Raw genomic sequence first — 15,938 nt, 5'->3', positions numbered from 1 at the left:
GTTATATCAATAATAATAATAGCTATGAGATCATTTAAATTTTGCAATATAGTAACTATTTATTGGATGGTTTCTGACGCTGGTTGATTTAGTCAGTTCCTTGAATTCCAACAGAAACTTTAAGCTTATTTTAGGCAATTTAAAAATATTTTGTGATCTTTTTTAATCCATTCTACATTTTTATAGAGAATATGTAAAATATAGTAGGCGATATGATTATAGTTAATCTAAAAAAAAAATAATTAATATTCCATGAAAATTCTGAAATCTTTCAAATTGCGCACATTGGATTTTTGATCAAAACTGCTGATTGCTGCGTGCATGTCTTTTGATTTGAATTCGTCAATATTTGGGCCCACAACATTCCAAAATAAAAATTCCAAAAAGCCAGTTTGCACCCATATTACACATTTTTCCATGTGTTCCGCATTTCTATTGAGAATATATTAATTATATTTTGCACGTTGCACATCAGGTTTTTGTTGAAGAGGACGATGTCTCAAAAATACCAGTATGAAAAATAACATGTTTGGTATTATAAGTTAATAGTAAATCTCATGTCTCTTGTCTTCACCAGTAAAAAGCGAGGATGGGTGTGGCAACAACCAGAAGTCAGCTGTGTCTGAAGAGGCTGCTGGCTGAACCTCAAGAAAACTTACCAAAATGCAAACTCGCCCGTCTGGAGACATCCCATTCATGCCAGTGGCCTATCTTCATGCCTCACACCAACAAACCCCGCACCCAAGTCCAGCCCAAGCCAGCCCCCATCCAGAGTGGGACCATATCTCCTGTTTGTAAGCTGTGAAAGGGAGGAAACCTATAGGGCCGTACACACAAGCACACAAAAGCAGTACACCTGTCAGGTAAGATGGAGTAACACTAACAATGCTGCTAGTGGTGGCAATATGACGAAATTCTCCAACACATCTGGTGGTAATTTTTAGTACTTGAAGTAATGGACTGTTCTGGTTGCAGGTTCTCCCTCTGCAGGGTTTCCAGGAACGGTTGGCGGCCTACGAGCGCATTGGTAAACACGACAACATCTGCCATCTGCAAGATGTGGTGGTCGGTCAAGACAACCTGTACGTCTTCCTGCCCGATCACCATGGAGACATGCACGCATACGTGCGCAGCAGGAAGCGCCTGGACGAGGAAGAGGCGGGGCGTCTGTTTGCTCAGATGCTGAATGCGGTGGTGCACTGCCACCATAGAGGAGTCATCCTGAGGGACCTGAAGCTGCGACGATTCGTCTTTATGGACCAATACAGGTAGGATACAGTCTCTGGTGGCATAGCTGATACCATGATTGTTCTGCATCCTACATGAAAAAAGAGAACTTTAGTTAATGTTTTTTTTGTTTGTTTTTTGCAGGACTCGTCTCGCCCTGCTCGGCCTTAACGACAGTGTAGTCCTCCACGGTAACCCTGATAACGACTTCCTCAAAGACAGACACGGCTGTCCCGCCTACGTTGGCCCTGAGCTGCTCAACAACGGAAATGGCTCCTACTCAGGTCGCGCTGCAGACGTATGGAGCCTGGGCGTGTCTCTGTACACCATGCTGATTGGACGATACCCTTTTCAGGACACGCAGCCAGCTGCGCTTTTCGCTAAGATCCGGCGCGGGGTGTTCAGCCTGCCCAGTGGCTTGTCGCCACAGGCAAAGTGTCTGATTAGCTGCATGCTGAGGAAGTTGCCTGCTGAGAGACTGAAGGCATCCGAACTGCTGATGCATCCATGGCTGACCACCAATCTCTGTGTGCAACACCACAATGTGCACAAGACGCATCACAACCAAAATGCAATGCAGAACAAACAGATGGAGGATGACCAAGTGGTGCCAACATGGACTGAGAAACAATAAAATGTTTATACACTATATCTTCATGTGTGAATTTGCAATAACACACTGCCTGGCCACAAGTCAAACAGTAACTTACCACTTGGATGTGGTTCCATTCTAAACATTTGAGCATTAGTAAATTTTGTTACGTTGCATAGAGTTGCATTATTTATAATTAGATTTTTTTAACCAACATGATGAAAGAGGCTGAATCTTGGGAATTTTTTTTCTTGGTGAATCCCACAATCTCTTCCTCAGTTTGGGCCTGATGAATCGCGGCATTGTGGCTGTGAAATATGCTTATGCCTGTTTGAAAGAAACTGTGATTGATGGAAAAAGGTTATTTTAGTTTAATCAGTTACTCAGCTGATCTTTTTAAAGAACTTCAACTACATGAGAAATCCCATTGCTCTGCAGTTCAGTTTTTAGCAAAGAAAAACTATATCATTTATTTTCATAAACTAGATTTCCCAAACTTACACATTTTCTCAGGTTACAATCACTCAAGATATCTTTGAGATCATAAAAAGTTGGTTTTTTGGGGTGGGGGATTTCACAGTTCCTAATCTATTTTTTCCAGTGTTCTTCCTTGATGTTTAAATTGTCTTGACCAATAATTTGATCCTTCTGAAATAACTATAGGATATTCTTCAGTATGTCAGTACACGTCTGCCTGCTGGTGAGTTTCAAGACTTGCTTATACATTATTTCGCAATAACATTTTTTCTAACATTTTCTTTGTTAAACTGAACTGTTCATTGTCATTTGCGGCCAGGCAGTCTACAATCAATTTGCAACTAAAACCAGATTCCAGCTTCAAGGTTTAAACATTTCTCTAAAAATGTTATTACATCTCACAGTGAAAAGTCTTTTTTTTTTTTTTTTTTTACATATGTGTGCATACATGAAGTGATAAACACTACCATTGGTATGATCCTGGATTACTTGAACCTCAGGTGCCTTCGTTTGTTTGTAGTTGTGTCTCAGCTTTCGCCCCGCCTCTTTGAGATAAAGTGGTCTCATGTCGACATTCATCTAAAGAATTAGAATGTTTTGTTTTCTAACCACCTGTACTGCAGCTACTCTCCCATAGTTTAACAACATACAAGGGGTGTTCAGGCACACCAATGCAGTGTGGAAACTTTTCTTTTATGTAACTCAGGTTTTGAAGTGGTAGATTTGGCTCAACACACAAAAGAAAAACATCCTTTCTTTTGCAAATACTTAAAATGAGCTTCGTCATTTACTGATGTAGTGATGTCAGTTGAATGTGTTGAAGAAAAACACCTAAAAATACCACAAAATTTAGATTTGAGTCTCTGAAGGAGGCGGCGCCTCAAGAGGCAGAACTTCTTTCAAGTGTTTACATTTATAAATCCTGTTAAGGATCATTACAAAAATTGTTCACTGTTTTAAAGAGTGTGTTGCTGAGCAGAAAAATTAATTCAACTTAAATGTGTCTTTAGTTTTCAGATAATCAATGTTTTTATTTAGTTTTATCCAGTTAAAACTAAATAAACTGAATTTGGTAATTAGCAAAAACTCTGCGTTAGTTGCACGAAAAATGCTTTGGGTGTTGAGAGAAAAAAAGTTTTTTAGATCAGAAATAATCTGAACAAAATATAAATAATGAAACATTATTTTCTTAAAGCCGCAGCACTATCAAACATATATTTTGGGGCATTTTTATGGTCCAGATTGCATTAAAAACCTGGAGTAGATTAGCCACTTAATCACATTTCAGGACAATGAAGATATATTTTGAGGACTTGACTTACAATAAGGAAAAAATACTATACAAATACTATGCTATACAAATACAATTATTCCCTAATTTGCCATCCTCCTGTGAGTGATGAAGAAAATCACTACCCAACAAGCTTTATGCCTGCTATCAAGATGCCTTTTGTTTTAGTGTACAGTGCAATTTCTGTTTTCAGTTGTGACAGAATAAATAAAGGCTGTTTAAAGTTGTTCTGGTCTCAAAATGGGTCTTTTTTCTGGATATTTTGAGCTACAATTTCCATTCAACATTGGTCTACAGGTTGGATACTCAACTACACAGCCCAACTAAAATAAGATATATTTGATACTCTAAAAACAGCATGACAAAAAGCCACAAGAGTTTGAGGCTGATCCAACCTACTGTTTTGGACCCAGTACTGACCTCAGTATTAGAATAGATATCAAGCTGAGTCCACTGATCCAGTCATCAGGATCTAGTGTTGCCAAAGATGATGTTTTGGTTGATTTTTTTCATGATGGTTTAAACTATTAGCCAAAGCAAAAAATGCTACAAACAAATAATAAATATATTGCTATATATGATTATGTATTTCCTGCAAACATTTTTAGCAGAGGAAATTATTCTGGATTAACTGCAGTAATAACTAAGAATACTTAAGAACAGTACAGAGCTTCCTCAAATATGATTATAGCAGCTTAAATCTATCTCAATTAATAAATGATTTGGCAGCCACTGGGAAGACTCCAGGAAATGTAGGAATATTTACAATTTGAAAAAAATAAAACCAGTAAAGCAGTGCTAGTTACTATGAAAGGCTTTTAAAAATAGCTCAATATCCTCATCACAAGTTTGTCAATTTTCTTAAATTTCTTGAATAATTTAATGATCATTCAGGGGAAAAAGTTACCAAGCAACTTTATTGCTGGATGTGCAAAATTTCAAAAACATTTTACACTCCTCCCCACCCCCAATAAAAAAACCCCCAAACAAATAAAAGAAAAAGAAAAAAGAAAATTGAGTTTGAAAAAATGTTTGAGTTTGCAGACATCATCCCATTTTCCATTATCTGGGAGATAATGAATAAATAAAAACAGTTCGACAGCAATTCAGAGGAAAATATGCAGTTGATTAATGTATTTGAGTCAGTAAATTCTTTAGGACATCCTTAGAACACCCAAATAAAGATTTTAATTTTCTGTTTGGAGAGTTTTAAAAGTTGTACAATATTAACTTGTGCAGGAATTAGTGAGGACTGGTTATTAAAGTAAAATAGAAAACAGTTGACAATGCTCACTGAGAACTTTGATTCATTCATCTAATTTTTTATTAAATCCATCAAAAAGCAAAATGATTCCTTCATCACTGTTTGATACTTCTGTCAAAGTTCAGCTCTGATCCATCATTTTTGTTCTGTTTACATCAGATAAGTACTTAACAGAAAGTTTCTGTTCTGACCTGATCTTATTCTGAATTATTTGATCAGCCTGTAAGCAGTTCTTCATATTTCAGCAGTAGCAGCAGGCTATGAGGCGGTGTCAGTGTCCATATCATCGGTGTCATCGCCATCAGAGCGGCAGATCTCCTCCAAGGCCAGCTCTGACGAACAGAAACAATCCAGGTAAAACACAAACAACCATTACTTTGCTGTGTGGATCAAAGGCTGACTCAATGAAAAACTGGCCATATTAGGATTTTCAAATATAACTGGATGTGTTTTTAATGACTATCACCCAAAGAAAAACATTAATTGATGCTTAGTTTACTAAAAATCAATTTGTACATTAATAAGATGCTTTCTAGTTATTTAATGAACAGGGAAACCAGTGATCTACCAAATATTCAACTTCTGCTAGAGTGCTCCAACAATCTAAGGATATACTCTTCTTCAAAGATGGAAGATTATTCGTGTTTTGTGTACAGGTACCTTCGCTGTCACTCAGATCAGAGATCTTGCTCAGTGTTTCACGCACAGCAGGGATCATCTGGTCATACATGTGCAACACTGGCCGGCAGCTTTCAGAGAAGCTCGTGTGATGCAGCAGCAGCCAATGTAGAAGCAGCAGAGACTCTCTGAGAAGTGATGTATCTGGGTCGCTCCAACAAGACGAGCTGGGTGCTGTATGAGAAAAAACAAAGTCAGGATTCATTAAATCAGGATTTATTGCATGTTTAAGAGAGTCCCTTTCTTATTTTTTCCCCCAATTTACCAGAGGTTTGCTCTTGAGAGCCGCGAATATCCAACCACTGACGATGGAAAATGATTACAACAGCCTGAACCAACTGTAAAGAAACAGAGAAAATTGTGTGGAAAGAACATTTTCAACAAGAAACAGAAGTCAGGGTGAGAGTGATCTACCTCACTGTAACACTGGCAGGGGCTTGGCTTGCTGCTTGTCCAGCTCTCTGTCCTCTGAGTCACTCGGCTCAAGAAACGCACAACCTGGAGTGCAACAGCGAAAACACAGTGAATCCCAAATTTATTTACTTTTCCAGCGCTCTCTGTTCTTATATAGTTAATTTGATGAGCATGCAATTCACAGATGAAAACATGGCAGAATTTTTTTACAAGAGTCAGAAACAAACTGAAGGAAAGAACAATGATTTTTGATTTTCTAAAATTATATGATATGTATACTTTAAGTAACGTGATATTTACTGCTAAATACTTCCCACATTCACAAGGAAAAATAAATCAGTTGATGTTACCTGCAGGTCCAGCAAAATCCAATCGGCATGTGTAGCTAGTGTATCTGCTCTGGTCCGAATCAAATGGAACAACTTAAGAAAAATACAAGTATCTGCAGCAAAAAAAAGAAAAAAAAGAGAAAAATAAACTTTTTAACAAGAAATATAATTTTTTTAAAACAAAATAAAAAGCAGTGGTTTCAGAGTGCGTAAGTGCTATCAAATTATATCAGAGTTGAAGTCAGAGAATTTTCTCACCGTGTTGGGAACAGAGCTGCTTGGCCAGAGTCGGATGGTCAGACATGGCTGTGAGAACAGACACACACTCTGTAACCGTCTGCACCCTGGTGTCTTGTGCTAAACATAGACATACCACCTGCAACACACACTGGAGCCTAAAGCATAAGGAAAAAAGAAGTCATATACATCATTGATTCCTCTCTTTGCACTCGGTGAAGGCGGACGTTTTTTTCCTCTGCTCCCTCCCTGCCCATGCCTGCCCTGCTTGCTCTGTTTTTGTCCTGTCTTTTTCTATAATTTTGGAGCTTTTCTTTGCACATCCTCCGAATCTACAAATTATGGATCTGGTCAACCGGTCTCTCAATGCAATTGATCAGATTTTCTCGACGAGAAGACTGGGCACAGGAGAGCCCTGTTGTCCTGTGGAGACACACCCGGTGGGATACACCCTGGATTTATTCATGATAACAGGATTTCTGCTGTTTGGAGCTTCCAGATACCTTGCTTATCGACAAATTTCTGACGGACTTGGCTGAACTAGTGAACACTCAGACTATTGGTGTGGACAGAGACGCAAGTTGGATGTGAGTCTTGCTGAGACTCGCAGCCCAGCTGATGGAATCGATCTTGGAGAAGTTGCTAGTTTCGGCTCAGTGGAGCGACCAAACTAATTTGGATAATTGCGACCTGAGATGTATTGGAGAGACTTTAGGGAAGATTGAAATTTATAATCTACCCGACCTAAGACATTCTGTATCTGAATTGGCTTTCCCCGTGTTGCTTTGGAAGGGCTGCATATTTCCAATCTCCTTGAAGACATGTAAACATAACGCTCCTTCCCACCTCATCCCCTCCTGTTATCCATGCAGCTGTCGAGCTGAGCACTCCCAATGACATTCCTCGATAACAACATCTTTATCGGACTTCTGCTGGGAGGCTGAGCAACGTGGTTTCATGGCCCTGTGATGTCACCGCCTTCACTCATGTTTTTGTTTTGCCATTTGTTTTGTCTGAATGGTGCCATGTGCCCTAATGTGTCCTTTCCATTTTTTATTTTATTTTGTTAGAAACTGTGGAGTACTCACTTTTAACCCAGAACAGGAATTAGAACAGTCACTCTTTAGCTTATATTTTAGAAACTGTAGAATACTCACTATTTAGATGCAGAGACTCCTATTATTGCAACCCATAAAAGGAATTAGAACGAACTTAGAATCCAGAAAAAAAAATTCCAGAACAGAAACATTTAGTTTTTATTATTACTTAGAAACTGTGGAGTACTCATTACTTTTACAAATTTAGAAACTCCAGAGAATACTTATACTTATCTAGCATCCCAGAAGTCCAGAGGATACTTACTTACTTACACTTATTTAGCAACCCAGAACAGGGATTAGAACTTGGAACCCAGAAAAACTACCTTAGCAACTACTTTTTAGACTCCTATTCTTCCAAACCAGAAAAGGAATTAGAGGCCAAAGTATGTAGTTTATTTACTATTAGCTTTTTCTTTTTTTGCTTTTTCTTTTGGTTTGTTATTTTGTTTGCATTTCCTTTTAAATCCTGTAAAGCACTTTGTATTGCCTTGTTGCTGAAAATGTGCTATATAAATAAAATTACCTTTACCATTGAAGCATTGTAAATATAGGTTCACAGAAAAGTAAATAAATATGTATGAAGTTGAAAGTGAGTGACATTAGCTGGTGTCTAGTACGTAAACAAAGAATCTACTAAATTAAAAAATTATCACACCTCTGAATATATTTGCAATGAATATTGTGTAGTTTGAGATGATGAACTGTGAAATCAGCTGGTGGTCAGAATCAGATGATTTTCAGCCTGATCTGTCCTAAATGGTCAGTCAGTCAAAAACTAAAAGAAAAAATCTGTTCTTATTCCAATCAGTGAACACAATACAACTTTTTAACAAAAAGATACAAAAAAAAATTGGATACTCTACTTTCTTTCCTCAAGCTTTCAAGACAGTGTAGGAATCTTGTAAACGCCAGTAGTTTCCTCTTTAACTACTTTTTATGTTTCATCATTATTTATATCGACTCAATCAGTTAAAGGAGAACCATTAGGGACTTGCAAGAATCAGAAAAAACCAAGCAATCAGTTTTTGCATTTCTACATTTCATGTTTAAAGTCAGTTTATTTCATACTTGTTTTTATATAATTCTGGTACTTCCATGAAGAATACAAGGTCTAATCTGATTTAATGTCAGACAACTGATTTCAACTGTATCCTGCAGTCACATAGAAAAAATAACCAATCAGTCACACTTCACTTGTTTCTAATCTATGCTGTTGTCATTTCCAATGAGGTAAAGTGTAATTAAGATCTTACTATGACTAATGTTTAATGCTTATGGTTAAATCTCTGCACTGTGGTTAAATATAAAAAAGCTGACATAAATGTACCTGTCAGAGTGCGTGGGAGGTGTCCGTTTTATGAGGATACACATCGTCTTCAAAGCGTTAAGGAAGAGCTTCTCTTTCTGAGCACTGTTACCACTGAGACGCCTGTCACACAACCGGAGCAATGACTGCAGCAAGGCATTCTGGGAGCAAAGGCCCATGTGTGCAAAAGAGCGATCAGTCTACAAACAGATGAGAAACAAGTCTATATCAATGAAAAGCAACTGATGTATAAATATGTTAAAATTTTGCATAATTTAGATTTTCCTGTACCTTGCCTGTAGTCTGGTTCTTCCTCAACAACACCGCTTCCACCACCTAAAGGGGAACATAAATGTTAGCTGTAAAAAAATTCAAAAAGTCTTGAAGTATAAATAACTCAAATCTACCTTTAAATACATTTATCTCCTCACCTCATCACTTTGAGCCAAAAGTAGGTAAAGAAGCTTGAGGGCTGTCAAGCCAGTGTCCTCCACTCTAAAACCTGTGATGCCAGCCTCATCCAGTCTCCCCAGTACAGGAGACTCTGTTTGGCCTGCTGAGATTGAGCTTGGCAGTGGTGGAGTCTGATCCATAAATCCCAGTGGAAGAGGAGCCAAGAGACTCCAAAGTGCAACAGAGCTGAGAAAGATGAAGATCTAACAGAGGAAGCAGGAAGACCGCTCCAGGACACGACCTACACAAAACAGATTTTTCTATTTTAGTTTATTCTCAATATCAAATTATAACTATAGATAAAGCCTGGTGCTAAAATGAATGACTACATAGAAAGTTGGGGTTGCACCAGTTGTGATCTCAATGCTGCTGTTACAACATTTGACCACAAGAGGACTCTGTTGTCCAGGAAATACTTTAGGAATGTTATCATTTATGTTTCTGGATGCTTCACAATGTGGACAGTTTAGTAAAGCTTTTAGAAAAGTCTCAGTCTGTCAGACTACCTGTTGTCTCTGTTGCTGACGGCGATGGTCGTTTGACTCTGACTCAGCAGGTTGACTCCAGTCGTAGCCAGGCTTTGGACCAAACTCAGAGGAGCTCTGTTGGCTCCAACAGCACTGGCGCCCTCTAGGGGATCAGAGTGGAGCTGAGGGCTGATGGACAGCTGACTGAACCCACAACGAAATAAAAACAAAAAATCATCAGTGAAGATTACATGTTCAGAAACTATAACAAGTTCTGCTTATGACTAAAGTTGCCTAAAGATGAAATCACATGCAATATTTCTTCAAATCTTTATTTAGTCTATACTTAGAGTTTATTTAGAGGCTAGGATGCTTTTTCATAGAATTGGTCTTTAACTTGAGTTTCTATTGTCATTTCTGGCAATCTATTCACATCTATTCCTAATTCTGGAACATCAAACATTTAACCCTGTCGTTTTCCCTCTGAAGCTCCTGCCGTCTGAGCCTTATACAAAAATGAATTGTGGAAGTTCTAGTCTTTGTTCTTGGTCAAGGTGTTCACCTATATTCAGCCACACTCATGGACAGCAGGTGGGAGAGACCGAGGCTGCTAGGAACCAATGGCTGCTGCAGCAGCACCCCAAGCAGGATGCCTCCTAGTGGACAAAACAGAACCACAAACAGGATGAAAAGAACTCTCGTGATACAGGTAGATCTCAGTTAATTTGAAAATGATCAAAAAGTTTATTTGTTTCAGCAATTCAACTTAAAATGTGAAGATTCCTTACACACAGTAATATATTTCAAACATTTTGATGATATTGGCTTATAGCTAATGAAAATCCCAATTAATTTTTTTCAGAAAATGTGGATATTACATTAGATCATCATGCAGAAACATCTGAATACAGTAATGAATCACTCTGTGTGCAATTGTATTTTTTATGTATAGGAAACATGTGTTTTTGAACTGAATCACTTAAATTGTTATGGGCATTTCAGTTTTTTAAGATGCATCTGTAAATGTAACACAGTCATCTATTGGCTGTTTGTTCTGTTCCATTAAATAGCATAATGTGTTATTTTATACAGATCTCCCTGCTTTAGTTTAAATTTTAGGAGAATATTATAGTTAACCTAACATAACATAACATAGTTGTCCTTGAGTTGGAGCAGCATATTATATTTTCTCCCGAGAAACTGACTGGCACAATCACATCTGTCCCCATTGAAAAACACAGATAGTTAGATTGCGGCGTCCTAAAAGACACTGATGGAGGAGTAAAGTGAGACAAAATAGTAATACTGATGATATGTAGAGTACTTATGCCTATTGTTACATAAGTACTCTTCATATACTTATGTAGCGTATTTGTTGTCCCAGTATCAGGGACAAAAAAATCAGACGAGGACATCCTAAATTATAAGTTTAATCAGGCACAACAAATTATCTTGGCATATTATCAGAACTAAAATATATTTACAATAATCCCCATAGGTGAAACATGCTTATAATTTCTCATCACTTGCTAAACAAGTGACACAGCTGTGTGTGAGATGAAATATCAACAAATTATAAGTCTGCCATGAGTCCTTTAGAAGCAGCTAGTCAATGTAACAAACCTTTGTGCTGCATCTTTGCACGTCTGGCAGAGAGGAACGGGTCTGGATGAGAAATATCCTGTCCATCACCAGATCTGCTCTTGGATACTCCTCTGTCTGCTGCTGCATTACAAACACACACACATGCACATCCCCCCCACACACACACAGCTCAATTGTAAGTACAGATAAGAGAAAAGTTTGGCTATTTCAGGATTTTCATGACAACAGATCTTGTGACTCACCAACTCTTGGAGTTTTCACCGGCGTCACTCGTGATGAAATCTGCGCTCCAAATGTCTCCTTGGTGATGAAACCATTTCCTATTGGAGAGGAGGAGGAGCTGCCACTCATCTGATGCATCTGGGTGAGTGCAGCTGAGCACTTTAGGACTAAAAAAATAAAATTTATGGGTGACCAGAAACTCATTTGTTAATATGTCATGATAGTCAATAAGAACTGCTTATAACTTTGGAGATTGAGTTTCAAAAATAAAAAAAAGCTGTCATTATATGGCTGATGAGAAAAAAATAACCAGAAAAAAACAACTATATGCAGCTACAGAACATGAAGCATTTCATTATAAAATATGGTGTTAAAATAGGAGATGCCTACCTAGTCCTAGCCACAGGAGAGGCCGTCTTGTTTTTGTCTGAACTGAGAAGTTTGGTCTTCATCTCATTGATTTCTGCTTCTTTAAACTGCAGCTCAGACTGCAGAGACAGAACCTGTGCATACAAAACATGTCAGAGTTGCTTTAGAGGATTATCAGCTCTGAACATATGTGTGTCCATATCCTCTACATCCTCACCTTCTTGTTGAGCTCCTTCTCCCTGTCGCTCTGCTCTCTCTGCCTCTGAGTCTCCAGGAGAACCTGGTTCTGTCTCTGAGTTTCCTTTTCTTGCTGAGCTGCTTTCAGAGAGTCTCTCAGGACACGGATCTCACCGCTCTTCAACAGAATCTCCTCTTCCACCTCGTTTAACTAACAACATACACCCAACTCACATTTAAAAATATGGAGTGTAAAATGCAAAACATTCTTAAGATTTGATCCAAATTAACTTTACTAGGTTACACAGTTTTGTTACTCTATGTAAATAAAATATTTACTCAGACTTGTTATAATTTTAAGAATACATTGTCACATATTAAACAAATAGGAAACAAAATATTTTCATAGATATTATAGCAACAGACAAGGAAACCAAAAAGGAAGGCTGCTGAAGATGGGACAAACATAGCTTGGGTTTCAACAAAGTAGCACAATGACATAAATGCCTGTGAATGGAGACATTTTGTAAAATCACTTCGTCTCACCTTCCTCTTCAGCTCTACATGCTGGGCCTCCAGGAGTCTGTAGGAGTCTTCCCTGTTTGACCCAAGCTGCTGCTGCATGTTACCTGAACACACACACACACACACAAAACACTGCTTTATACACTCCTGCAATACAGAAACTATACAGACTAAACTTTATTGACTTGGACACCTCTCAGCAGAGAGGTCTTAGCATCCCTTAATATAATTTAAACTATGGTTTTTACAATAATAACAAAATCAAATGGTTCATTTGTCCTCCATAAACCTTACCATTAGATCTTTTATGTATTTTTACGAATAAAGTCAAATCAGAGGAAATCAAGCTGCTAAAAAGGCAGGTGAAGTTACATATTTAAATTATCAGGTTGAGTCATGTAATATTAATTTAAGTATACAAATTATTCAATTTCAACTCACCAAGATTTTCCCTGCTGTGTTTCCCAGCATTTATTTGGTAGATCCCAGACTTGTTCTCTTTGCTGTGGTCTTTTGCAAATTTGCTTTGGCCTGGAGAGGAATGTCCAGGTAGACCCAAGCGCTGGCTCGCTTCGGTTTGGATGCTGGTTTGGACGCTACTACTGCCGAAGTGAAGGCCTGTGAGGCGATGATGTCTATTTCATCCAAGTCATCCTGGGTGAATTCCTCATCATCTCCAAAAGGGTCATCAGATGCAACTGCTGTCACAACATCCTGGTTAAGGCCTCTGAGGCGTTTTGTGGGTGGGCAATTCATGCTGTGAGGGGCAAAGGAGCAGATGGGATGACCAAATTGATTTTTAGGGACTCCAAAATGTCAGCATTTGTTAGTCTGCTTTGCTACTGCTGTATTATCTAACTTCCATTAGAGGTAAAAGTGTTTAAAGCACCGTTTCAAAAGAAATGTAACATTCAATTGAACCCTAAAAAGAAAAAACACATTCAGAAATATGTCATAGAAGGCAAAAAGGAAAACTCTTCTGGGCTTTCCTGTCATTGTTCTTGTGCATGATTATACTACTATCATGTTCGAAATAAATAAATTACAGCATACATCCAACTCTATCAGAGAGGAAATATGAAACTTTTATGTTGCTCAATCTCTCTAAACTTTTTACTTTGGGAAACACACAATCTCTGCGCAGTCTCATGTCATGTTCATCATTTTAGCATGCCATGTATTTCATGCTTTTTCTGACAGAATTAACAGTTTAAGAATTCCCATCAATAAAATATACAACCACAACATTTCATTTGAAAAAGAATGCGAGGTTAGTGTATTTTGGTGTCTAGGTATCAGTTATCAAGTGGTTTTCTTAATGGCAAAAATATAATATTCTACATTAATAACTTTTGGCAGGACAAATATTACAATGACACGTCAAATTTCAGACATTCAGTCTAATCATTAAAAATCAATATCAATAAAAAAATTCCCTTGTTCAACATTAGATGGTAATATCTAAAACATTTTTTTTTAATTGAGCAGTTTCTGTAACTTGCATTACAACTTATAACATGTTTCAATGAAAATTGGAACGACATAAAGGATATCATCATGTTATGATTTAAACACTGTTTTACTGATCTAGTAGAAAAAATTGTCTGTTTTGATATGAATATCGTTTGAAATTTTCCCATCGTAGGTACTGAAAAGCATATCATTTCACTAAGAAAAAGTAATGATCCCAGTTGTGGAATAGTCCCCAGCTATAAAGTGGTAAGGTCAAATTTGACACATTAAATTTATCCTACAAACATAATCAAAGCACCTCAGCTCAACTTGGAGGTAAACATTTAATATCTTATTGTTGGCTGCTTAACATTAGTGGTCAATCAACTAGAAAAAAATCTTGAGGTGTCATTAAGCTAAAAACGACGTCACATCAGAATGAAGCAGCTCGCTATTGTGCGATTTAATTACATTTGCTTTAAGTTTTTTTTTTTTTAAAAAAGTCAAAGAAAAGCGAAATTAACAAATCGTGAGAAGTTGTATGAGCTTGTTATGGAGTTGTTACCTCGTCTCGGTGAGGCTACTACTGTTGTTGTTGTTGTAGCTCCTTGGAAGCTAATGCTAACTATCGTGGTTCCAATGGGAAGTTAGCCTGCCAAGCTAATTCTGTCACAATAATATGCAGCTATCTTGTAACACCTTATTCAAAAAAGATACAGACACAGATTTTACAGCTATTCCTAGAGACAGCTATATTAAAATAAGTTATTAAAACAGTAAAACTTAAAACAAACAATATGAAATCACGTTATTGTACTACCCGCTGCTATACTTCCACAAATCTAACCAATCACAAGACAGTTTGGACAACCTGACCAATCATTGACATTCATTCGCTTACATTGGTGCTACAAGACCCGACTGAAGACAAAAAGTACTAAACGCGAATAGAATAGAATAGAATAGAATAGAATAGAATAGAATAGAATAGAATAGAATAGAGGTGGGTAGATTCAACAAAAATTTGGCTGTAATTGGAGTAACACTATTTCACTCTATTTTTACTCAAGTAGAAGTAAAAAGTAGTCATCCCAAAGATAACTCAAGTAAGAGTAAAATACGCACTTGACAAATTGGCTACTCAAGTTCTGATCAACTGATCAAAGCATCTGATTTAATTTGAGAAAATTACTAATTTCGTTTTAATGAAGAGCAGAATAAAAAAATACCATGACTAAATAATGAATTCAGACTGAAGGGAAAATGTAAGAAATTTTGTACGAGTCATTTTACTGCATCATACTTTTTGCACTTGCTTGAGTAAAATGAACTATTGTTTGAGTCATTTCTTCAATGGCTATTTTTTAGTTTTACTTAAGAAAAATTTGTAACAATTTATATATGTTATACTTCTATTTAAGTACATATTTTCGCTACTCTTCTGAAAATCTGGCAAGCAGTAAGTGAAAAGGAAATTCACAAGGGGTTACTCAAAGACTATTTTGTTAATAAAATAAACACCTGGGGTCTTGTCTAGTTAACAAGACACATTTGTGCTTATTATGATACCTCTATAGCACAGTAACTTTAAAAATTAGAATTCTTTATGCAATTTAAAACATTTAAGACAGACACATGATACATAAGATGTATATGCTTGATTTTTCATTTGTAGCTAAACCAATTCAACACTTTGGAACACCTTAGTTCTTAGACATTATATCCAGTTATACATGATAAGCAAGAAACAAAT

General features: G+C 37.2%; 2 protein-coding genes across 2 annotated transcripts; one reads left to right on the top strand and one right to left on the bottom strand.

Moving 5' to 3' along the window:
- Positions 1–577: 577 nt before the first annotated feature.
- On the top strand, positions 578–3,814 carry LOC116710456 (tribbles homolog 2-like). The gene is given in 4 exon segments (XM_032549484.1): positions 578–697; positions 699–863; positions 976–1,268; positions 1,372–3,814. Coding segments are annotated over 4 exon segments (1,056 nt in total). The 5' UTR covers positions 578–589; the 3' UTR covers positions 1,862–3,814.
- Positions 3,815–4,485: 671 nt separating this feature from the next.
- atrip (ATR interacting protein) lies at positions 4,486–15,039 on the bottom strand. Its single transcript, XM_032549483.1, is given in 21 exon segments — positions 4,486–5,183; positions 5,512–5,703; positions 5,795–5,867; positions 5,944–6,027; positions 6,294–6,385; positions 6,531–6,667; positions 8,937–9,115; positions 9,207–9,251; positions 9,347–9,484; positions 9,486–9,609; positions 9,875–10,039; positions 10,398–10,491; positions 11,459–11,560; positions 11,683–11,812; positions 11,814–11,829; positions 12,053–12,165; positions 12,249–12,419; positions 12,755–12,837; positions 13,175–13,274; positions 13,277–13,490; positions 14,751–15,039. Coding segments are annotated over 20 exon segments (2,325 nt in total). The 5' UTR covers position 13,490; positions 14,751–15,039; the 3' UTR covers positions 4,486–5,109.
- Between the last annotated feature and the right edge of the window lie 899 nt (positions 15,040–15,938).

Source organism: Xiphophorus hellerii, chromosome 20 (genome assembly GCF_003331165.1).
Source record: "Xiphophorus hellerii strain 12219 chromosome 20, Xiphophorus_hellerii-4.1, whole genome shotgun sequence".
NCBI lineage: Eukaryota > Metazoa > Chordata > Actinopteri > Cyprinodontiformes > Poeciliidae > Xiphophorus > Xiphophorus hellerii.
The sequence above is the reverse complement of the archived record's forward strand: the minus strand, read 5'-3'. Positions and strand labels throughout refer to the sequence as shown.